This window comes from Vigna unguiculata, chromosome 6 (assembly GCF_004118075.2).
Source record: "Vigna unguiculata cultivar IT97K-499-35 chromosome 6, ASM411807v1, whole genome shotgun sequence".
Classification (NCBI taxonomy): domain Eukaryota; kingdom Viridiplantae; phylum Streptophyta; class Magnoliopsida; order Fabales; family Fabaceae; genus Vigna; species Vigna unguiculata.
The window spans coordinates 23911058-23936129 of NC_040284.1; the positions used below are offsets into that span (position 1 = coordinate 23911058).

The 25072-nt window shown below is 33.9% G+C and overlaps 4 protein-coding genes across 4 annotated transcripts; 1 reads left to right on the forward strand and 3 right to left on the reverse strand.

Moving 5' to 3' along the window:
• Positions 1 to 3251: 3251 nt before the first annotated feature.
• Positions 3252 to 13771, forward strand: LOC114187716 (5'-3' exoribonuclease 4-like). Its single transcript, XM_028076038.1, has 22 exons — positions 3252 to 3446; positions 3904 to 4006; positions 4755 to 4831; positions 4913 to 5104; positions 5276 to 5395; positions 5498 to 5560; positions 5649 to 5795; positions 5886 to 6050; positions 6236 to 6313; positions 6497 to 6583; positions 7209 to 7289; positions 8743 to 8838; positions 9566 to 9636; positions 10770 to 10898; positions 10977 to 11053; positions 11155 to 11195; positions 11269 to 11343; positions 11660 to 11811; positions 11893 to 11997; positions 12074 to 12149; positions 12267 to 12346; positions 12671 to 13771. The coding sequence occupies exons 1-22, from the start codon at positions 3252 to 3254 to the stop codon at positions 13326 to 13328; spliced, it is 2868 nt and encodes a 955-aa protein (XP_027931839.1). The 3' UTR covers positions 13329 to 13771.
• Positions 13772 to 14835: 1064 nt separating this feature from the next.
• LOC114187723 (rubredoxin) lies at positions 14836 to 15636 on the reverse strand. Its single transcript, XM_028076045.1, has one exon. It carries the CDS (start codon positions 15529 to 15531, stop codon positions 14980 to 14982), a length of 552 nt encoding a protein of 183 aa, XP_027931846.1. The 5' UTR covers positions 15532 to 15636; the 3' UTR covers positions 14836 to 14979.
• A 1615-nt stretch (positions 15637 to 17251) lies between these two features.
• LOC114187722 (probable transcription factor At3g04930) lies at positions 17252 to 19093 on the reverse strand. Its single transcript, XM_028076044.1, has one exon. The coding sequence runs from the start codon at positions 18845 to 18847 to the stop codon at positions 17606 to 17608; it is 1242 nt and encodes a 413-aa protein (XP_027931845.1). The 5' UTR covers positions 18848 to 19093; the 3' UTR covers positions 17252 to 17605.
• Positions 19094 to 21415: 2322 nt separating this feature from the next.
• Positions 21416 to 23383, reverse strand: LOC114186722 (40S ribosomal protein S24-1). The gene is made up of 5 exons (XM_028074711.1): positions 23196 to 23383; positions 22700 to 22741; positions 22361 to 22531; positions 21790 to 21876; positions 21416 to 21710 (listed from the first exon to the last, which is right to left on the reverse strand). Exons 1-5 carry the CDS (start codon positions 23265 to 23267, stop codon positions 21669 to 21671), a joined length of 414 nt encoding a protein of 137 aa, XP_027930512.1. The 5' UTR covers positions 23268 to 23383; the 3' UTR covers positions 21416 to 21668.
• Between the last annotated feature and the right edge of the window lie 1689 nt (positions 23384 to 25072).

Here is a 25072-nt window from a genome sequence, read left to right on the forward strand (position 1 = left end):
AATGAAAAAATTAGAATACTATGAGGTAAATTTTATTTTCCACTTTATTAATTCCAAAACTTTGGGTAGCAATATTTTTTTATAATTTTTGCTAAGTTTGTTTCTTAGATTTATATAAATCTGTCTAAAGATGATCACTAGTTGAATTATTGGATGACTTAATCATTGTAGTGAAGAATTTAAAAGGAGGATAAAGATTAATTAACTTAAAATAGAATTTTAATCGGCTAAGATTAGTATGTCGGAATTTCTGTGACGGTCTTTGATCTTCAAAAAGATAAACATAATGATCATAAACTTAGTTAGAAAAAGGGAAGAGAATAGTTTTAGAGAATTGATGATCATTATAGGATGAAACTCGACTAAATAACCTTTTTTATTTATAAACTATATTTTAATAATAAAATATTGAAACTCCATTTATAGAAAGACCACTTTTAATCATAATTACTTTTTAGATCTATATAGCCTTCAACTAAAAATGGAGTAAAGAAAATAAACTAGATCTAATGAACTTGAGGTTAAGTCTTCGACAAAATATAGAAACTTGAAATCACGAAAAGAGAAAAGAAACACAGAAAAGAACATTGGCAATCACATAGAAGACCAACTATTTTTAAGAGAAACAATGATGAGAAATTGCAATTAATGTTGCAATGAGGAAGAACAAAATGAAAAATCGTCAACAATGAGGAAGAACGAAATAAAGAATTGTTAGTAGCTAGTTAGAGCACAAACACAGAAAAAACACAAACCAATGGTCCAATTCGAGACCTAATAATTAAACCAAAATTTTGTTACTTCAACAAAATATGAAATAAATAGAATTTTAAATTGTATGTTAATAGGATAAACATGTTTATATAATTAACATTTTAATCAGTTCAGGTTCCAAACTCTAAGCGATAACTATAGAGTTTTTCAAAAGATAACAAGTAGCAAAATGCTAACTAAATCTAAACAACTACATTATTAAGACCATCGCCAAGGGAGCCAACACTTAAATCATCATATGCTTACATCAAATATTGGTGATCATTACAAAATAAGAACAACAACACAATAAGCACACACACAAGAGAGAGAGTAAGCTAATATAAAAGCAAATATTCCATTAACCATAAATTAAATCATCTTAGGGAGCCGAGTATTTCACACCATCATAAGCAACAAGCCACATCATAAAAAACTCATTACACTCAATTATTTTGATAACAAGCATTGGTGTAGAAATACTTGGAAGCTTTGGCACTTATGATGGATAATTTTCACCCATAAGGTTAATCCTATACAGGTTCCTAGAAATACAAATGGTTCTTCCAACCAGGACTTCCTGCTACTCTTTACTCTCTACTCCTAATTCATTCTCCTCTACATGAGTTTGAATGATTAGTAGAGTTTTAGGATAAGATTCCAAATTATGAGTCCCTACATCAATGCACACGAAAGCACACATACTTTAAAAGGATTTCCCTTAAAAATCCATTCATCATTCTTAGTTCGAATTTTAATAAGTCTTGTCCATTATATCATCAATATTCAACACACATATCCATTGATAAGGTCATCATCATCACAATTTCACACATCATTATATTCCAAAAGTTCATATTATCCCCAAATATTGGCATAATCACCAAGTATATTACATAAGAACTTAACAACACATGCAAAATTTGTCGGGATTTTTAAAAATAAAACTGCAGCTTGTACAAAACTCCAAAAATTATGTTCTTACACTTAAATTAAAGATAACTTATTCAATTAATCAATGCGAAAAGAATCAACCTAATTGAACACTTATAAAAAAAAGTTATGTATTAAACAAGTGACAAAGGTCAAATTTGTCAACAACCTATTCTACAGGAAGTTTACAAGAAAAACTGCTCTCATTATAGACTTTCAAACAAAGATCCTAACGGTCAAAACAAAGCATAATATGTCTAGGACCTATTGTAAAAATTTCAGCTCTATTCGATGCTTAATGAAGCGGGAATTCAATTTTTTCCAAGATGACTCCGAGTAAGAAAACTCAACTTGCTCAGCGATAGAATTGCTCGCCCAATGGGAGAAACTCTTGGTTAAATTAATTTTGTCAAACTCTCCGTTAAAATTAGTGTTGTCACTCGCTCAACGAGTAGTAGGCTTGCCTAGAGAGTTTACATAATGCAAAAACGCAAATTATGCATTTTGACAGCGCCAAAAGAACAAAAACTCATTTCAAGCTTCATACAAGTTACAAACACACTAATCTCGTGTCAAAAAACTCAAACCAACCAAAATTACCACATATGCAATTCGTACTATAGAAAGCCCCAAGATTTTCTAACACACATATTAAAACATGCAAATTTATGGATCCTCTTAAACTCACAAAGACTAAATAAAACTAACACCGTTAGAGCTACAAATCACATAAACCAATATTTATTCCAAATAAAAAAAAACCACATGAAATTCATCACATAATAATTGAAGTTTTAGCTTCCATTACCTTCGAAGATAAACTCGAACTCTGAGAGCCCCAAAGCACATTCAAACTCGTGGAAGTTCAACCTCAACCTGAGACAACGGAAAATAATGTGATTGTGCCCACACAATCATCGATTAGAATAAATACAAAATGGAAATCAAAGGGCATATGTAAGCAAAGAAGACTTGCATGCACTGTAGAAAAAAAACTGACTTACCTTAAACAAGAAACTGGTCGATAGGGATCGAAGGCCTTATCATGAAGAACATCCTACAGTCTCAATTTTACAAACGAGCAAATAGAGAGGTGAGAAATAAAGGTTCAAAGATGGAGATGAAGGGATGACGTTAGGAGAAAAAGGAAATCTTTTTTTCTAAAATATAACCCTTTGAAAGTTTATTTAGGAAAAATAGATTTTACAGTATTTTACAAAACTAACTTACAGTAAATAAATATTTTTCTATGCAAGTAACAAATGCTAGTTTTTTTTTCTTAACACTAAAATTAAGACAAGAGGAGATATTTTTCAAAATAATTAAAATAATAGAGATGTTTACGGTTTAATGTTCAAACTGAAGCATACAAAACCGAACTTGTGCCACCGGTTCGACGAGGGCGCTCCTAAACGGGGGCATTTTGGTCTCATAAAATAAGGCGGCCACCGCAGCCGCCCGTACATTAAACGGCAACATAGATCTCCCTCTATTGTTGATTTTTATCATAATAATTTTTTCCCTCTCTCTCGTGTTTCCGAACCGGGCCGAAGCGAGCCGGAAATATGGGAGTGCCAGCGTTTTACCGGTGGCTCGCGGATCGGTACCCGCTCTCGATCGTCGACGTTGTGGAGGAGGACACCGCCGGCGGCGACGGCACTGTTGATGTTTCTAAACCTAATCCTAATGGCATGGAGTTCGACAACTTGTACTTGGACATGAACGGCATCATTCATCCCTGTTTTCATCCTGACGGCAAGGTACATGCTTCGCTTCACCTTACTTTCATTCAATCCGTTATTCTGTTTTCGTGACTCCGATATTGCAACCGATTGACCTGTTATTCTGTTAATAGCATTAATGTCTTCTTCATTGGTTAAAAAAAAGTCAGTAGACATATAACCTAATAGAAATAAGCAAAGGAGCGGAGAATTACGGTAGTGAGCTTGTAAGATTTCTGTTTCAAGTTCGCATTCCAAGTCTTCGTATGGATTGATATTGAGGTCATGTTCGTCAATTGATTGTTGAAAACTTGCTTTAGAATTTGTTGCATTTAGAGGCTCTGCAAACTGAGCTCCTGGAGCATTTTGAAGATATAGCATCATGCATAGTTATATGAGCAGAGTGAAACCTTATACAAAGTTGACTAGACTTTGTAGCTTTTCTATTTTTTGTCTAAGCGGAAGTGTTTTTTGTTGATTAATCTTTAAAATGCAGCCGGCACCTGCTACCTATGAAGATGTATTCAAAATAATGTTTGACTACATTGACCATCTATTTTCATTGGTTCGCCCAAGGAAGCTTCTTTATCTCGCAATTGGTATGTAGCTTTTTCTCACCATTGCATTTCTTATCAATGTGGTACTATGGAACACCAAGACATGCATTTTTCTTTGCTTATCATATTGGATAAGAATGCAAATCCGATATCAATGCATTAATTCTTTACCTATGCTTAATCTTATTTGATACTTAAGGAGGAAATAAGATTGATACCATTGATTAAGTAAACAATATGTCAATGAAGATTAATCTGTGATGACAACGATTATAATTACTATTTTGTTTTGGTCGATGTCCCAAAAGTATGCTCATTGTGCGGATTTATGGAATGTGTGAATCCTACCCTGTATGTTTTAGGAATAATTGGATAAATATTATATATTTGGATCATAGTTGTTCGTCATGGAGGATCTGCCAGCCAGCTCCTTTAAGTTATAAATCCAAGATATTTGGTATCTCTATGTCAAAAGCTTAGAAATCATGCTAAAGAATTCTGTAAACATCCATTAACTTTGTTCCCTTTAAGCATTCTATTTCTTTTCAATGATTGGCTACTTGGCACATTTTTGTATGGTATACTTTCCTCGTTCAAATCTTTTTCAGGTAAAAGATTCAGATAAGCGCTTGTAAAACAGAATAGCCAATATGGAAAACTAGAACTGTCTGAATTTTGAGAGGCTGTAATTTTTTGTCTGTAATGTTATGTTATTGTATGTGTGATTTAACTTTGAATCACTTCCTCATTCCTAACATTTTTTCCATATGTATTTTTCTTGCACCATTAGACGGTGTTGCACCAAGAGCCAAAATGAACCAGCAACGATCACGGCGTTTCCGAGCTGCAAAAGATGCAGCTGAGGCTGTAAGAATATGAACATACTCCTATTTACTATGATCTCCTGCTATTTCTCTTACAAAAATTGAGTACAATGTGATGTTGTAGGAAGCTGAAAAGGAAAGACTCAGGGAAGAATTTGAGGGTGAGATGGAACTCTTGTCTTCTAAAGACAAGCCTGAGACCTATGACTCAAATGTCATTACCCCTGGCACTCCTTTTATGGCAGTGTTGTCAGTGGCTCTTCAGTATTATATACAGACTAGATTAAATTACAACCCTGGCTGGATAAATACAAAGGTTGACCTTATCATATTTATTCTTTGCTCCCTTGATCTCTTCCATACTGCACATTCCTTCCTTGAGGACTAATCCTGTTTATTTTCTTTTCTCATATTGTATATATCTTGTTTTCAGAATATTTTTTTCTATATATTTATCTATGGAGCTACATTGGGTATTTTTTTGAAGGTTATACTTTCTGATTCAAATGTTCCTGGTGAGGGAGAACATAAAATAATGGAATACATACGATCACAACGTAACCTTCCTGGATTTAATCCAAATACTCGTCACTGTTTGTATGGATTGGTGAGTTTTTGTCTGATTTAGAATTTTTCATTTTATCCAAGCTTGGTGTATTTATCTTTAGTTTTTGAATGGTGATCTCATTGCTATGATCTTTAAATTCAGGATGCTGATTTGATTATGTTGGCCTTAGCCACACATGAGGTTCATTTCTGCATATTGAGGGAGGTTAGTTTTCAGTGTACAAACTGTCTATGTGATTTTGGATCATTGATCCCAATGGATTGCCTTGATGACTAATTACATGAGTGAACAGGTAATTACTTTCCCTGGACAACAGGACAAGTGCTATCAGTGTGGGCAAGTTGGTCATTTTGCAGCTGATTGTCGTGGTAAGCCAGGTGAGAAAGCTGAGGACTGGAATCCAGTTGATGATACCCCAGTTCACAAGAAGAAATATCAGGTTTGATATTGCAACCCAGCATGTTAGGCTGGATATTCATTCTTCTTTTCTGCTGATTTTTAGTTTGAAACTAAAATCTTGTATGTACAGTTTCTTAACATCTGGGTGCTGCGTGAATATTTGCAATATGAAATGGAGATCCCCAACCCTCCTTTTGAGATTGACTTTGAACGCATAGTGGATGATTTTGTATTTCTATGCTTCTTTGTTGGCAATGACTTTCTTCCGCACATGCCAACATTAGAAATACGTGAGGTAAGCATTTGGAAGGCACCATGCTATATTGAGGAGTAACATGAAACAAAAAGTATGCCAGTGCTATATGGTTCTAGTTTTTTCTACATAATTTTTAATTGAACCTGCTTAACTTATGCATATGCTCTTTACCTGCATATCCTGCTCTATACCTGTTCTCTTTGATAATCTTTTTACCGTTTCAGGGGGCTGTCAACTTGTTGATGCATATTTATAGAAAGGAATTCACTGCCATGGGTGGTTATCTTACTGAAGGGGGTGAGGTAAGTTTCTCACTTTTTTTTTCTTAAATTCAGTTAAGTAGTGTTTGTCATTTTGTGACAGAATCATTTTTAGCAATGATCTTCCTTCAACTGATTGTCTTATCTCTTAAGTCATCTATCTGGAGTTTTTAGTTCTTAAATTGGTGTTGTAAATTGTAATATGAATATCATTGAATATTTCAGGTTTTCTTAGAGAGAGTGGAACATTTTATTCAGTCTGTTGCTGTTCATGAAGATCAAATATTTCAGAAACGAGTTCGCATTCAACAGGTATTGTTATTTCTACGTATTGACTATCCCTCTTTGGAAGGGATAATTATTATGGATTCTTAAACTTCTGAACCCTTTGGAGTTTTCAGCCAATCAAATTCAATAATAGCGGTATCTGCTTATTTTCATGATTCTGTACTTTGAGATGGTATAGTTTGCTTGATACATAGTAAGAAAGTTCTTCTGTTAATATTGATGAGGAAAAATCTTCATTTCACTCCATTCCATTTTGCATTCTATTTTATTGGCCTATTTTTACTGTTTAAAATTTCTCACTGAGAGATCGTAATTTTATGCCATCATCCATGATTTTTTCTTCCTATTTGAATTGACTTGAAATTAAGTTATTTGGGAAGTAGACTTAACACATTTCTAAATTACACTGTTTCATATCATTTAAAGTCATGAATGATATGATTTAAACTCTACTTGTGCATATGATTTATCCTTTGTACTTTTACCAAGTCTACTATTTATAATTTTACACACACACACACACACACACACACACACACACACACACACACATATATATATATATATATATATATATATATTTCTCTTTAATATGGTTTTGAATTTTACTTCCTGATATGCTATACTTTTGATTTGATTGTGTTTTAAGGCTACAGAAATTAATGAAGAGATGAGAGCTAGGGCAAGAGGAGAAATGCCTGAAGAACCACGAGCATCTGTTTCGGACAAGGTTTAGTTACTATTTATTTCTCGAATTCTTTAGTGTTTGCTTGAATTTAGTATTTCTTACTGACATTTTAAACTTGTGTTTGGGAATCTACTGCACTTTTCTGGACCCCAAACCACAGAAATTCTAGTGGCTTCCCAAAAATACATTGAGGTTAGCGTGTCTGTGGGTTGTGAGGGGTGGTTAGTTTTCACATAGAGTTATGATAAGGCATACCATAATTCCAGCTCAGAACACAATATGCTGGGGTTGTGTAAAATTTCACCTTTTTAAGAATTTAAATTTAAGGTCTAATTCAATTTCACAAACAAGCGTATAAGATTAGGATTGGCCAAGTTTTATTTAAGTAATTTCTCTCAGGCAATTGTGAGACTAAACACACCTCCTCAAGGCTGTAATTAAAGCTTCCCCAAACTGGTCACTATTAAGTTGGCTTTCCAATAGCAACCTTTGTGTGATTAGACGTTTGCTGTGATGTGTGTCATTTTGTGATTGAATTTTGGGTTCATCTGCTTATGTGTGAATGAAATCTGGGAGGGTTGCTTCTGCAATTGCTATTTGTTTCTGTTGTCTTCTGGTTTGTGGTTCCGCACAAAATCTTTCTGGCCAGCTGGTCCGTGGGTGACATGGTTCCCACTTTCTACACTTAAAATTCTTCATAGGAAGCCTTGTAAAGCTTGTAGTAACTCTAAGATTCTTAAATAGTTATGAATGTTATTATGTTCTTGTTTTTCACTTGTGCTAGTTTTGTATGTACACATATATTCTTCTGTATAATTAATAGTTTTATATAACAGGTAAGTTATACCTCTTTTGTTATATCCTATAAGTTCTACTACTTTGGCAACCTTGGGAAGTAAACTGCAGTATTTGGAATTACTTGTAGTTTGTTGCATTTACGACTAACCAGTAGAGTTGAGGGGAATTCTGATAAATTTTAGTAGCCATGTTGAAGGGTTTTATACTTGTATACCTCTTTTTTTATATCCTATAAGTTCTACTACTTTGGCAATCTTGGGAAGTAAACTGCAGTATTTGGAATTACTTGTAGTTTGCCTTGTTGCATTTATGACTAACCAGCTGAGTTGAGGGGAATTCTGATAAATTTTAGTAGCCATGTTGAAGAGTTTATACATATAAGTTCTTTTTTTTTCCGTTGGTATTTAAAACAGAAGTGCGTGGGTAGTACGTGAAACAACTTCATTGTGTTCTCTTTTAGTGGTGGAACAGCTGATGAGAACGATCACTTTCACAGCTAGAATTTTCTTTTTTAAATTAAATGTATCTTTTGTTTTTTGGAAGTTGCTAAAAAGATGTTGGAACTTAGAAGTCATGTATTTGTTTGGGTCAGATATAATCTATATCAAGAGTGATCCCTGAATAGGATACTTAGCCTATTCCATACCACGTGAAATCTGAATTTTTATTAACTACATAGTGTTTGTTATTTTTTTAGGTTAAGTTAGGGGAGCCTGGATACAAGGAAAGGTATTATGCAGAAAAATTTGGTGCTTTGGATCTGGAGGAGACCGACAAAATAAAAAAAGATACAGTATGTGCTATCAGTATTCTTGGAATTATTTGTTGTTACCTTTAATTCTATACAGTCATGGGTTATAATGGAAAAAATTTTCAAATTTACAAATTCAATGCTTAAAAAAGTTTTTCAATGCAAAAACTTGACTATCATATTATCAACAATAACATATTTAACTTTCAGAAACTCCTTAAATGAGCTTATGAAGACCTGTTTACTTGTAAAAGTGTTTTCTGTTTTCACTGTTAATTACAAAAATGTTGCCATATTTTCACACGATTTCCTGTTTTTGAAAGTTTTTTTTTTTTTTTTTCACTATTTCATATATGAAATTTTTAAAAAGGAAACAAAGAGAAAAGAAGGTGGCTTTTTTGTAAGTAGAAGTGAAAACAGAAAATAAAAATAGAAAACAATTTTCTCAAACCAAAGAACACCTAAACTACTCCTTTTCTTTTTAAATGGTGCACTAGGCTCACATTGTTACAATTTTCTTTTTAAATGATGTTAGGCACATCCCGTTTATGTGTCTTGAAATCTTGATGTTATTATCTGCCTGTGTTTCAATATGTTCTATTCATGAGGGATTGAGGGCCTCACACTGGTTGAATATTTGTCCCCATGAATTGATTCGTGGTGTGTTGGATTTAATTTTGTTTTCTCCTTGTTGATGGCTATTTTTACCCAACCCTTATAATTTATGGTTTTCATAGAAGATAGCTGATTGTCTTGGTCTTCCTCATAGGTCTTGAAATATGTAGAAGGCCTTTGTTGGGTTTGTCGGTATTACTACCAGGGTGTCTGCTCATGGCAATGGTTAGTTGATCTTTCACTAGCTAATATATTATATTTGAACCCATTCCTGCTATTTTCTGTTTGTAGATTGATAATCTGGTTCATTTATGTTGGAAAGCTTCCTTGATTACGGTCACCCTTAACCCACTGTAATCATGGCTTCTTTGGGATCTGCCTTAAGTTCAGCTCCAAGGGTGGTGCTTCATCCCACGTCAACTTGATATATGAGTTAACTAAAAGCTTATTAAGCTTGGGTAATCCTCACCTTACATGCATAGTTTTATGGGGTTTTAGTTGGCCAAATTCTAAGAACTCTGCATAATGTTATACTGTAATCAGTTTTGGTGAAAAACTAACTTTTAAACTCATACCGAGAAAATATCCCCACCCTTGGCCTGATCCCTTAAAGGATTGAGTGTTTGGATTTAGTAGAATGTACTATATATAGGTTCTGCATATCACCCATATATAATCTCTTAATATACTCAGTGGAGAATATTTCCTAGGCTACTATTAATTAAGTGCAACTTCCTATATGATGCTAACCATGAGTTCTAAATGCATTTTATCATGCAAGACATGGACATTATTTCTTAAGTAATTAAATATCATCGTTTTTAACTTTTTATTAGTAAATTTTTTTTGTTTAAGTAATCATTTAATTGTGGTGCACCCAAAGCAATGTTTGTACCAGTGACCATACACAGTTTTAGTAGAATGGAGGCATGGTCATTGTTTTGTTGTGTTGTGCGACAATTATTCCTCATTGTGAGTTATACTATCTTGTGTACCTTCTCAGCACTGTAGTTAGATGTATTGTACTATTACACTTTGGTCTGGCTTGAAGAGTGTTTTGCTTCAGATATATTCTTTTAGCAAGTTTTCCTGCATCTTTATATTCTGTTGGAACCTTGTATTGTTGCTCATAGCTATTGAGCTTCAAAGATATTTTGTAGCAGGAACTTCTAATCATGATTTTATAAGGAATTATTAATATATAATATGGACTGGAGGCCTTTAGAGCTGGGATACTGCCTTTTTTATGTTTGAGTGGCTTTAAGATATTGAAGAAAATTTCTGAGACCCCTTCAATTTTGTTGAAATTATCATCCCATTAATATTCTTCAATATTTTTCATTATTTTGTTCATTCAGGTACTACCCATACCATTATGCTCCTTTTGCTTCTGATCTTAAAGATCTAGCTGATCTGGAGATAACTTTTTTTTTGGGAGAACCATTTAAGCCATTTGATCAACTAATGGGGACCCTACCTGCATCAAGGTTTCTTCTTCTTTCCTGTCATTAGATCTATCATATCATGCATCCTGTGCTGATGCTAATTAAGTTCTTGTTACACAGTTCAAGTGCACTGCCTGAAAAGTACAGGGATTTGATGACTGATCCTTCATCACCTATTCTTGAATTTTACCCTGCTGGTGAGATCACCTGATTGTTATTGACTTATTTTGCTATATCTAAAAGTTTCTAGAGTTACTTGTTTTGCTTTCTTGACAGATCTTTTTTTTTTTTTGGACAGACTTTGAGATTGATATGAATGGCAAACGATTTGCATGGCAGGTAAATATAGTGGTCTGTGATTTAATTTTTTTATTAAAATGGGGGTTAAGTTTACTGTTGCATTTTTTTTCAGGGCGTTGCCAAGTTGCCATTCATTGATGAGAAAAAATTGCTCTCTGCCACTAGCAAACTTGAAGGCACATTAACGGTCCGGAATTGTTTTTCATTTTTACTTTTCTAGTCCATTGCGTTTGTGACCAACTGTAAAAGATTACTGGTCCAAAATTGTTGGACTTGAAATTGCATCAAAGAATAAATAGTCTAAGAAGTTGATTGTTAAGTGATAACCCTCTGTTAGTACTGTTTCTTTTGCACAATTATCCCTGACACTTTGCTGGAATCTGTTTGTTCGAGCTGGATACTTTTAACATTATAATTTTTAGTCCTGAACTTTACAACTGTTAGTTTGAATCATAGTTTTGCATCTGGGTGCGCTTAATTTCATTCAGATTTTTTATGTGCAGGTGGAGGAACAGCTCCGAAATAGTAAGATGCTTGATTTGCTTTATGTCAACAGAGCGCATAATTTGGCTCCGTTTATCTTATCGTACTACCAATATTCTTGTCAATTCTCTCTGCATGACAGACCTGCTGTACCGATTGACCCAAGTGCTAGGTTAGTGAATATGGTTTGGTAATAGTCACCAGTCGAAATCATAAATATGTTTGGTAATTGTCTTGGAATCTTTGATAGCAGTGATGGTATGAATGGACACGTCTGGTTGTATGAAAGAAATGTGCTCAGAACCGTTGTATCCTCTCCCATCAAGGGATTGCAAGACATTGAGTTTAATCAAGTTTTGTAAGTTTTTTCTTTTACACTTTCCTGATATTTTAAAATCAATGGATGAACTCATGTTGAGTGTTTCAAATTTCAGAAATATTACCTATCTTAATCCTCGTAAACATAGACATATTCCAAGACCTCCCAATGGTGTACAAATGCCCAAAAAGGTTGGTATTCTGACCTCTCTTAGACATTAAGTGATGGGACAAATATTATATTTTTGTTTAGTTTTTTCAATATCTATGTATAGTTCTCATTTACTTTGACATTGGTTATGTTTGCAGATATTAAAAGCCATTGATATTAAACCTTTTCCTGTATTATGGCACGAAGATAATAGTGGTCGGCGTCATGGCAGAGAAAGGTTAGAATCTATTCCTGAGTTGTAATTAGATAATTTTACATATTATTTGTGTATGGATAAATAGGCCCCCGCTGCTGGTGACATTAAAGTTCAATGCGGTTCTGGTACTGGTATTACTCACTGCTGTATGTGGACAATTTTTTTTTAGGAAATTATAAATATTTACTTTAAGCAATTGTCTTAGGGGATAATAGAAAGTTCCATATTAAGTGGATTGATAAGTTCTCAGTGAAGTTTTTCTTGTATTAAATATGGCCTTTATCACTCGCTCAAAGACATACATTTGTTAGAGCTCTTACCTTTCTTGTATGATGCATGCAACAGACCGCAACTACACGGAGCAATGGCTGGGCCTCAACTGGGAGAAGCAGCACATCGTCTTGTGAAGAACACCCTTAATATTAAGCCAAATAACGCAACATACGGATTCACAGAGCCGCTTCCAGGCCATCATGCAATGAACCGGGTGCTTAGATCACCAGGACCCTCTGGACCTGGTAGATATTATGCCGAGGACACAAGTGGTTATTACGGACATCATTACAATCACCAGGGGATGATGCCTAGGCCTAGATATCCAGTCTCGTCCAATGGTGGACACAGTGACAAACAGAATTTTAGGATACAGGATAGGTCACAGCATCATGAACAGCATTACTACAACGGGAGAACTGGGTTCCATACTTTCACAATGGAGGATGGCCCAAGACCAAGACCATATGCGGTACCTCCACCAAAGACTCCTGTGGTAATGTTATCAAGGCCACCCAATTCAGGACCAACAACTAATCTGCAACAGCAATTTGTGGGTCCTCCTATTCCACCTCCAAATTGGATTACTAGAGCACCTGATACCAACGGAATATATGCTAGGCATCAAGAAGTTGCAATTGGTGGAGCTTATGATAATAAGCACATGAAGAAGGTGTACCAAGTTAGAAGTCGGCAACCCCAAGATATGCCAGAGCACGGGAATCAATAGTGATTGTTGTGGAGTTTATTTGCCTTGTCACCGAAGTGCCCTCTTCTATTCCTTGGGTTGTTCCTCAAATTGGTACTCATCCGTTCAACAATGCCATAGTACGGAAATCATTTGCCATCGAAATGCAATGCGATAGGCTTACAATTGCTTATCAAAGCTTTGGATAGCACTTAAATAATTTTCTGCTGTGAAGGTGCTGCAGCCTGCAAAGAATTTTGTTCTGGCTTCACTAGACACGGGCAGTTGGAAAGGTGGGAGTGCTATAGTATATTCACAATGTTCTTGCTTTTCAAGTTCTAAACAAATACTAAAAAATATTGTATAAACTTGTAATTGCTGTGTAGGGTAGCATGTATAAATCCAGCTGCGCTCAGTGGCACTTGTATTATCATGTACTACACCCAACTTTAATAGACAATCGTAAATTTGTAGTTGAAAAATTAGATTTGTTAGATTATATATATTTTTTTTCAAAATTAAGAGTTAAAATGGGTACACTGTAAAATGTGTCAATCAATTAAAATTAATTGTTGATATAATTTAGAGTGCAATTGAGGTAAAAGTTGGTAGAATTAAGAGTTATGATTGGATTAGTGTAAACTGATTTATATTATTCCTATTCTTGTCTCTATTTCGGTGAAGTCAACAGACGATAGTCTGATTGGATTGATTTTACACCAAAATTGAAGAAGTAATTTGATCGACCTAGTTTTAATTTAAATAAATTTCCTTTTATTGAATTATTAAAACGATTTTTGTATAAAACTGAAGTATTAAAATTTTACATGTTACACTCTGGTTATCTTGTTAAAATTAAATTAGAGATTAGGCTTGATCTTTTCTATAAAAAAAAAAAATGTAGGATATATCTCATTTAAAGAATTGAAATTAGTAAAATACTTGAAAAAGTAAATGTTATCGGTAATTTAAGTATCCGATATACTAGTTGACAAAGTCTTGTACTTATTTTAGATTTATTTTAACAAAATTATTTCAAATTTATCCGAATTTCTGTTGTTCTGGTAACCATTCTCTGATCGCGATGTGGACTCGGAAGCACAAGATTTGCTGGTCCTGCCAGTGTTTTATATAAGAAGAGATATATGAATAAGAATCATCGAGAACAATTATTTATAATTTCCCAGAATTATTAAATTGATACGATGATGCACTGCAAATTAATCAACCGAAAAAAAAAATTACGATGCTTGATATATCATTAAAAATAAAAACCCTGTAGAAATAAACAAGTACAATTCGGTATCCTCTTGAGAAAGTGTTACTAAGCAATCAAATTCTACAAGATCTTATACAACAAGGAAACAAACGCTATGAGTCACAACTCAAATCCCAAGCTTGCACTACCATCGAAGAAGGAACTACTAACACTCATCACACCTTTTAAGATTATTTGATAAGAACGTGGTATTTGATTGATACATTATTAAACGAATTGTATAACTCATCCAAAGCAAGAAAAGCGTGTGCTAGCTTGAATCGAAAACAATAAGAAAGAAAGATAAAGAGCACATTCTTCTCATTGAGTAGTGACTACATACAATACATACATACATTCACATAACCCTTCGTCGATAAATACATATCCAATCCAACATAAACAAAAAGTTACCTTAGGCGAGTTGAAGAGAAACTATTGTAGGAAGTAACCGCCCAAAAAGAGAGCGAAGAAGAGCAACAAAGAGCCGTATATAAGGACGGTCTTCTGACCCGAGGTGAGGGAATTTCCCCCGAGTCCATATTGTTGGTTCTGCGCAAACCCTGCGATCTGAACGCTCTTGCTCTCGAAGAAACTCTGTGCGGCTCCGCACGTGGGACACCGCCAATCGTCCGGAAGCTTCTCGAACTGAAACCCCGGGGGAATCGGATACGAAGGATCGCCCACCGCCTCGTCGTATTTATACCCGCACGACCGGCACTCGTAGATGCCAGTGTTCAGAACCGCGAATTTCTCCTCCAGCCGCCGAGGGTCCAAGTTCTCCGCCTCGGGCGCCGGCTCCGGCGTCGGCGTAGGCGACGGCGACGGCGTGGTGTCTTCCTTGGAGACGTCGATGGAATTCACGGTCAATTTTCGGGGTTTGGTAAAGAGAGAAGGAAGAGAATGAGGTTTCAATTTGGGTTTGGGTTTGAGAGAAAAGGTTGAGAAGTGGAGAGAGAAAGGTGATGGTGGAGTAACACAAGCCATTGTTAGTTGAAAGTTAGAGCCAGCCGTGAGTGACGGTTGGTTCTTCTGTGGAGGAGAAGACGAGAATAACCATAGTATATGCCCTTCCTCTTGGATAAGGTATGCATTTCTTTTTTTAATTATCTTCTAATTTTCCCCTTTTCATAATTCATTTCAATAATATTAATAATAATAATAATAATCTCTGGGCTTCTTCTTCAGTTTCATTTGGGTCGCCTCTCTCTTTTTTCCTGCACTCCACAGTTTTCTTCTTTCACACCCTCATTCAAGGTCAGTTTACTGTATTTCTCAATTCTTTTCCATTTCTACTTTTCTCTCAACTTAGTTTCTGAAACACAATTAAGACACTAAAATCATATTTTAAATATTTAGTATTTTTTAATTTAAAGAATTATTTTGTTTTGATATTTTATCAGCTGCTCACTTGAAAAAGACATTTTCTACTTAGAACTGATCAACAAGCCAGCCATTATATAATTACCATGTTTTTTTTATAAATATTTTCTTTTACATTCAACACTGATAATTTTTGACATTTTATTATTATTTTCTTTTGGTCACATGATTGGCGTCATTACTTGGTGAAGTGAAACTGTGCAATAAAAAACCTTTGCCGAAAAGAAATAGTGGATAAGGGATGAATTAATCATTGCGTGAATTTCAGCACATTACCTTCCTCTTTTGCTTTTCACCTATTTTTTCAGAAAAAAAGGTGGAAAGTTAATCTACCTTAACGGAATCTTACCACTTCCAAACAACTGTACCAAGAGCATTAATGATAAATTGATTCTTTTTATTGAAAGTTATTAAAAATTGCATTGCCATGAAATTGTATGAAGAGCATTCATTCAGTACTAATAATAATAATAATTTAACTGTTGTCTTGAAAAGATTTATTATGTTTATCCTAAATGAATCTGAATAAATAAATAAATTTCACTTCTAAAATCAGAATCTACTTTAATTCCTCGTATCATTCAAAGAAACTCCGGTTTGAACTCTGAAATTGACCTATATTACTTTAATCCCTAATGCTAGTCGAATGATTAATTGACAGCTATCAGTTAATTCAACCCGTGTTAAAAGATCCAAATAGGTAATGTTCACCAAATTCAAGGGTTAACGGTTGTATGAAAGATGAATTTTATGTTAAGGTGATTTTCAGAGCTTCAATTTACTCTGTATAGATCTCATCGTGTACATTCTTTTTACAATTTTTTCCTTTAAAAAAAGAAATTTTTAAGATCCAAATTTTAATTAATATTTTATTCTCATATTGATGTTTTAAGATAGAAAAATATTTTTTATTTCTATAACTCGGCAACTTGAATTTTATAATACACTATCTGCTATTAAAATATTGTTAAACTCTAAAATGACAGGAATTGATTTGATGATCTGGCCCAAAAATAACTGAACATTCAATAACTATAAAACGAGCATTAAAACCAGAACTGACCATTGATGGTGATCAGAGATACAAACTGACCCATCTGAGACGTATTAAGAATCCAAAATTCAAAGAGCTTCGAGCCCCAACCGCTTGCAGCATATATGAATAGACCATTCCACTGTGCTTCTCATTCAACATTTAAACCTCTTTCAGATATTAAAATGCCAAATTTTACAATCCATGGAATAACAATAATGCAAAAGATAGTTAAAGTTGTGCATGTATCAAAGCGTCGAAACTGTAATAAGAAAGTACCGAGGAAGATCATTCCAGAATTAAGAACGGACTACTTTTGCATCTTTTACAACATATCATGGTTCAAAGCCAACACTCAGCACCAATTATTTCCATCTGTTCTGTACATGTATGAGATCATTGAAGATTAAAGGAACATAAAACCGACTAAAATGTAAACATTTTATTTTAATTGACAAATGCTCTACCGAATCAGCGAAAAATAAAACACTAGTTACCACTTACTAGTTACTAGCTAAGTGCTAAGCTATGAGTATGAAGCAAATTACGAGGCAAATCTTGGTGTGATGAAGTGAACATGAAGAGGAGAACTCCAATCACTCACTACAAAAAGGAAACGAAGAACAAACTAAAAGGCGTGTGTGCTCAAACTCCTCCTCCTCCTCCTCCACCACCGGACCGCAACTCCTCCATCGCAGCTTTGATCTGATCCTGCACCAGCTCCAACCGCTTCGAGTACACTTCCAACTCCAATATCTGTTGCTTCCTCCATTTCTCATCCACCAATTCTCCACCACCATAACTCAAATTCATCAGAGGCATAGGGTTTAAATTGAAGGAAACTCCTCTCCCACCGAACGCTCCTCCTCCTCCTCCTATCGCTCCCACCAACTCCCTCACCACCGGCGACAGACAACTCCTCACCGTCTCCTCAATCAAACTCGGTATGTTATTGCTATAACCACTGTTATGATTGTTATTAGTAGTAGTAGTAGCGGTAGTGTTAGTAGCAGTAGCAGTAGGAGTAACCATAGTTGTAGCATTGCTAGTACAATTAAGATCTCTGTTCGACGCCGATCCATCGTTTGGCTCGATTTTCACCGCCGATCGAGGCCGGGAGCGTTTCGGTGTTTTCTTCTCTGCGGAATTCCTGGAAGTCGTTTCGTTCTTGAGAATTACGGGGCTAAAATTAAGGTTAGGGTGGGGGATAGGGTTAGGGTTGGGGCAAAGGTTGATTTCGTCGTCGTCCAAGGAATTTTCGCCGATTGGAGCCACGCTGCTCCAGATCTTGCGAGAGATTTCGAAGGTTGCTTGATCGTGTGCGCTCTTGAAGGAGAATTCCTTGCCGGAGCCAATCTTGTTGAGGACGTTTCGGTACTTCTTCTTAAGCCTTCGGATCTTCTCCACCAGCTGGTTCTTGTTGAAATCGAGTTGGAGTTTCGACTTGATTTGGTCGTAAAACAGAGCGGTGTCGTTGTGGTGAGAGGATCCTCTCTGAGAGGTGTAGTCCAGGAACCCTTGAAGGAGCTCGATCTCGTCCTCGTCGGTCCACAGCCGCTGGAACAGCCGCCGCGAGTCGTCTAGCGGCGGCGGTGGCTTCTTTTCCTCGATTGGCTCCACGCGCCGCCGCTTCGGATCGGAGGAGTCACCGATGACGATGGTAGTGGCGGTGGGCGTCGATAGTGGAGCGGCTCCGCCGTTTGAGATGGCGGAGCCGGGGACGGCGACGGTGACGGCGAGAGCGGCGGAGGGAGAAGGCTCGTTTTCTTCATCGTCGGCGGGCAAAACGTCGTCGTCTTCTTCGAACTCTTCGTCCTCCTGGGACTCGTCGTCTTCGTCGTCCATGTCTTCCTCGCGGAAAACGGCATCGTGTTGCTGAGATGCCATTGATACAAAGGAGAGAGAGCGAGAAAGAGAGAGGTTTGGTTAGTGGTTAGGCCAAGAAGAGTGGGCTGAGTCACGGGTTTTGGTTTCTTGTTGAACTCACTTGCTCACGCACTCACCCATGGTTTGGTTTGGTGATGGTAAAAGGGAATCCGAAGGGTGGTTTTGGTTTTTAGTTTAGTTTAGGTAGCCTAGTGGACCAAGTGACCAACCAAACCTCCTGCATCATTTTTCTATTCCCTATTTTCATTTTACAAGGAATGTACTTTTCTTCCTTTTCCACAAACGCTACCAAATTCATTTCTTTTTCTATTATTCATTTCGTTTAAATACTTACAAAACCTTAACAATACTCCCATACTTAATATTTATATAATTTAGCAGCTATGGATTAATTTAATATTTTATTATTTCTAATATTAATGGAATGATAGTAAGTACTACTTGAAAAGTTCATTAAAGTAAAAATAATAATTTGATTGAATAACTAGTTACGAAGAACAAAATATTCATTGCAACAACGTTCACAAAACAAGAAAATATTGGTCCTGACAGCGAGATCGTATATTCAATAAAATAGTCTTTTTAACATTTCGTCAGACTTTCAGAAAGAAAAGGTTTTTTTTGAATGAAAACAAAATAAATATATGCTAGAGTTAGCGAAGTATACACACTAAAAAATTCACTGACAAAACTGTTACTAATGTTATCCTTGTTTTATTACTTTTAAAAGATGAATGTGCACACTACAGAGAGAGAAAAATCAAAAGCATTATGATACAAATATTATCTTGTTTTACCTAATTATAACTTGCAATACTGTTTATTTGTATAAGATGTTTAATTAGAAGCAAATGGTATCTTTAATTTAATAATGACGTTTTTTTAAAACATTACTGTCATGTTCATAAAAATTTATCATAAGGAGGCATGGTATAATGTGTTTCTTTAATCAATAACCAGCTTGTAGTTGAAACCTCTATACTCACAGATTTCATTCATTTCACGTTTGTTTTCGATTGACAATTACTAACTGAAGAGTGATTACTTTGACGTGTTCCAATTGTATTACTACTGCTGTCTTGTTTTCATGCTTACGTTTCATTATATGGAAACAAATTTTGACCATGCATCATCGTGAGGGCACATAATAGAATCGCAAATATTTCATTTTAGTTGTATATTTATTTTATTTTAAACAAATACAGATTGTTGAATAACTTTAGTATAACAGTACAAAAATGGAACTTGTATTTATCTTAATCACATTTACTTTTCATTCAAAAATATTCCATGAAAGACATGCCATTTTTCAATTATTTTATTCCCTATTATGTTAAAGGAAATATTGTCGTAAAGTGTTCATACTGGTAACAAAACAATGTTTAACACACTCAACAATCTGACGTTCATAAATTACAAATAAAATTTAATCACGATGGAATTGGGTTTAAATTATTTAAGAAAATAAATTATACTTGTCATGTAATACAATATAATATTACAATAATTTTTTTTTTGACTGATAAATTCCAATATTGGACCAAGTCGCTCTTAAACTTTATCCAACGAAATTATGTCACAAATTCGTTGACTCTTCATCTATATAAATATATTAGGCAGAGCGGACTTTATACTATACAAAAAGAGAAATAGAGATAAAAATGCCATGAGTACGCGAAAATCATTTTCATAACTTAACGACTCACCACTTTAACAAGTTATGAAGTAGCTATTCCTTCTATAAAGCTAACTAGAAATGTTTGGTTCTAGTACCTCATCCCCAACTTCCAATAAAAACTTCTCTTCTGCTTAATAATGTTTTCCTATATCAAATATAATCTGGTCTTACTTACACAATACTTTTCTTATATAAGATGTCAACATTCAAGATATTTAACACGAAACACTAAACTACAGCTGCAAAACTTGGTTCCATTAACATATTCAGTTCGTACAAAAACCTGAGTATATAATATTAATTCGAACAAAACTGATTCAAAAGCATAAATAAAATAACAAGTAGCGGGGAAAAAGTTTCAATTCGATTTTGCTTCATTTAACTCAGAAGCAACGACGAAAATTACAGTTAACATTCAAAATCATTTTCAAAAACGTTACGGGTCAACTTCAGAAAAACCTACCTAAATGGATACGAAACCAAAAGAATAAAGAGAAGCATGTGACATTCAACCAAAAATATGCCAATAGAGGCCTTCCCAATGTCCTTTCTTCTTTAGCTCTTTCTTCCACTAACCCCGTATACAACTAAAACGTCATAAGGTAGTGCTTTTTCTATACATACGCATCTCGGATGATTATTCAAAAGTCTCTGCTCTACCACAAGAAATTCAGCTAAACACATTGGCGTAAACAAGGGAGTTCAATGTTGTTTGCCACTTAAGGAAACATAGCATTGTTTTGTATTTTCATCGTATACTTTCAGTTAAGCGTCAGGCTGAATCGAAAAGGTATTCCTAGAATTGATAAATAATACACTTGCCCAGATGAACTTTAATGGTATTCTACAAGCTAAGTACTAAAACAATTCTGCAAGTAAATCAAGTATCGTTTTACGCAAAAGTAATTACTCACTACCTCAAAATTTACCAAATAATTGAAAGCAAAGTTAAACACGAGCTCTCAAAATTGTTCAATGCTAGTACTCAACATCTGAAGTTATAAGCAAACATAAAATAAAATAAGGATCAACACTTTGGCAAAACATCTCATTCTATAATTCTAGCATAAGATAAAATAAAATAACAACTACAAAGCACCGAATCCAATATAACCTTAGAATCGAAATAAGATTTCTCATAACTTATTTCTTCTTTCCAGCCTTGGCAGCATCAGAAGCTTTCGTCTGCAGAAACAAAACATACCACAATTTATAATTTAATCAAGCAAATCATGCGATATCTTATAATTTAATTCGAAATTACCTTCTTTACTCCACGGATTTTCTTTGCTCTGTTTTTCCTCTCCTTCATTTGTTTCCTTGACTTTTCTACCTTAGTGTCAAGACCATTCTGCAATACATATAATTTAGTACGCCAGCACAAAATGATGCAACTGCTACTAGACATGTTATAAAATTCATTTAGAAAAGAAAATAAAGTCATAGATTACAATATATTCAATACCACTGACACTAAGTCGCAAAATTAAAGATAATGAAATCAATTCAAAAACAGAATGACAACAGTCACCATTAGCAGCCCGAATAAATCTAATGATTTCTTACGAAAATTAGTACAAATCTTTATGCTCCAAAGAAACTAATTTAAATTCTTATTTCTAGAACACTGGTAACAGTCTTGAAACAATGAAATGTATTGCAGTGCAAATGCCTTCACCGGGAGAAAAAATGACTGAAAGAGGTGATAGAAAAATGTAAAGAAAAATAACAGTAACAGAAATATTCCAAGGAGTGCATCAACAAAATGAAATCACAAAACACAACATATATCATGTATAATAAAATTCAGATGAGGTTATTGATTGTCGACTTACCCTGATTAGCCTGTACTTGGGCTCGTACTTCTTGGCATTGTCGACTGAATCATAAATCAAACCAAAACCAGTAGATTTGCCACCACCAAAATGTGTTCGGAATTTGAAGACGAATACAGTGTTAGGGTCTTTCACGTCGTACATTCTAGCAAGCTTCTCCTTGAGTTCAGCCTATTATTCCACAATCAACACACAAAAATTAATTCAAAAAGTATAATACAATTGTCTATGAATAACATCTCAAAATCGGACACAGTTGATAGCAAGAGATATTTACAGTTCCTGAATTCCCTAACAAAAGTTATTCAAAAAATTACTTTAAATATAGAACCAAAGTACCTTAGAAACATTTGCCCTCCCTGGATGAAGTACGTCCACAATCTGCAACACAAACATGTATATATAGAAGGATTAGTGGTGCAATCGCTAAGAATCACTAACACTATAATCAGGAAAATAACTTCCAAAATTCCATAAACTTGTAGACAACTAACTGAGAAACATTAACCATCTACTGGCCGACAATCATATAAATGTGAAAATCACACCACTCATTGCATATTTTCAGATCAAAAGTGCTCTAACAATAGGCAACTAAACAAAATCGTTTCGTCTAAACACACGGTTTAATTAAATATGCACTATTCTCACAAAAACATACATCCGATCAGTCAGATTCATAGGGCTAATGGATTACAATTATTACGGATAAGTGAAAAGCAAAAAGATCAGAAAACAAAAATCAAATAAGACTCGGAAATGCATTTTAAACAATCATTTGCATTTGCAGAATCGTATATGAAAAATAAAATGAAATAGGACACGGAAAACTCACAAACTGCTTCCTGGAAAGGAGCCTGTTTGTCATGAACTTGCGAGTTCGGATTGTAACAGCCTTGTCCGCCATACTGTTAAGTGAGATTTGGCACTGAAGAACTTGACTCCGATGCGGTTACAGCAGCTCCACAACACGCAACACTAAGAGATACAAAATGAAACCCTAACCCTTTTATAAACGCTAGGGTTTAGATAACCAACGGGCTGGGCTATAAACTTTGAGCGCGTTAATGATATGGGCTTTTTTGGTTCCTAAAATTAAAAACCTTCAGCAGCTTTTAAAATTTGACATGACCAATTTTTCCTGTACCCCCATGATTTCAATCTACAGCACCAAATGAATGATGAAATGTCCAATTTACCTTTAGTACAAAAAAATAATATAAACCAACTTTTTTCATTTTTCTCAACTCCATCTTCATCTTCTTTTTCGTCCACCATACGATACAAGTATACAAGGATAGAATATGATACGTGTCAGATACACAAAATTTGTTTATCTTAAAAAATATAAAATATAACATGTTTTGAATACGACAATTCATTTTATTTTAAAAAATATATGATATTATTATAATTTATTTTAAATCATTCCATAATTAAAATAATATTCATAATTATTATTTAAATTAAATATGCTAAATATATTAAACTTAATATATAATTATTTTAAAATTATATGAGTAACGAAAATTTTAAGTTATTATGTTTTTTAATTCTGTTATACATATAAATATTTAATTTTTTAGTTTAAACTTTTAAAATATTGCAATATTTTATTAGTTGTTAAAAATTTATTATTAATATTTTAAAATTTAACTTGTGTCTTATTTGAATTTATTTTTATTTATTATAATCATTATTTGTAAATTTAAATTAAAGAAAAATTGAATGATAATTAATAAATTAAAAAATATTTAATTCTAATTTTATGCTTGTTGTTAATATTGAAGAAAAAAAAATACTGAAAAAGATAAAATACAAAATTTTAATAAATTAATGAAAATCGGATTAACAAATATATGTTTAATTGGATTCTTAGTATTGTGTATTTGATTGTTAATATAGAGGTAGTAATATTATATAAATAAAATAAAAATTTTGTAATAAATAGAAGATAAATCGAATCGAGATATTAATAAAATATGTGCAATAATAACACTAGGAATTTTATGAATTTGTATTTGAAAGTGTTGTAACAAAACTTTGTAATAAAATATATCGAAAAATATATGAATATACAATAAGTTTTTAATGAAATAATAAATGTTTTACTAACCACCTTAATTTTAGTTTGAATACGGTATTTATAGCGTTAATTATGGTCGATAATTTTTATATCATTTTTTTATCAACCGTTTAGAGATATCGTTTGATATATATATATATATATATATATTTAAAGTACAACAATAAATAGCAATTTTGTTTTAAAATTTTGTTTTAAAATTTTATGTAATAAAAAGTACTAATACTAAATTCGTAAGAAGTGAGAAAAAAAAAATGAAAGATCCTTATATCTTCTTAAATAGTCATGGAGGTTTCGATGTATCATTATCTACTTTCCTACCAGCGCATTTTCTACCGTGATCTTTACATGATGTTAAATCAAACCAAATTAATTTTTTCCTCCATATAAAATATGAGTTTTTTATATAAAATAATGAATAATTATGTTTGTCATAGCTAAGAAAGTGTGATTAAATACATGCCTTCTTAAATCGATAATGAAAACCAATATCTTAAATCGATAATCTAAGAGTTGGTAGAATATTAAATTGCGTTCCATCATACAATCTGTAAGTTGTTTTTTTCTCTGGATTTAGAATCTGAATATAAATTTTATATTTTGCAAAATATAAATTTATTTGTTTT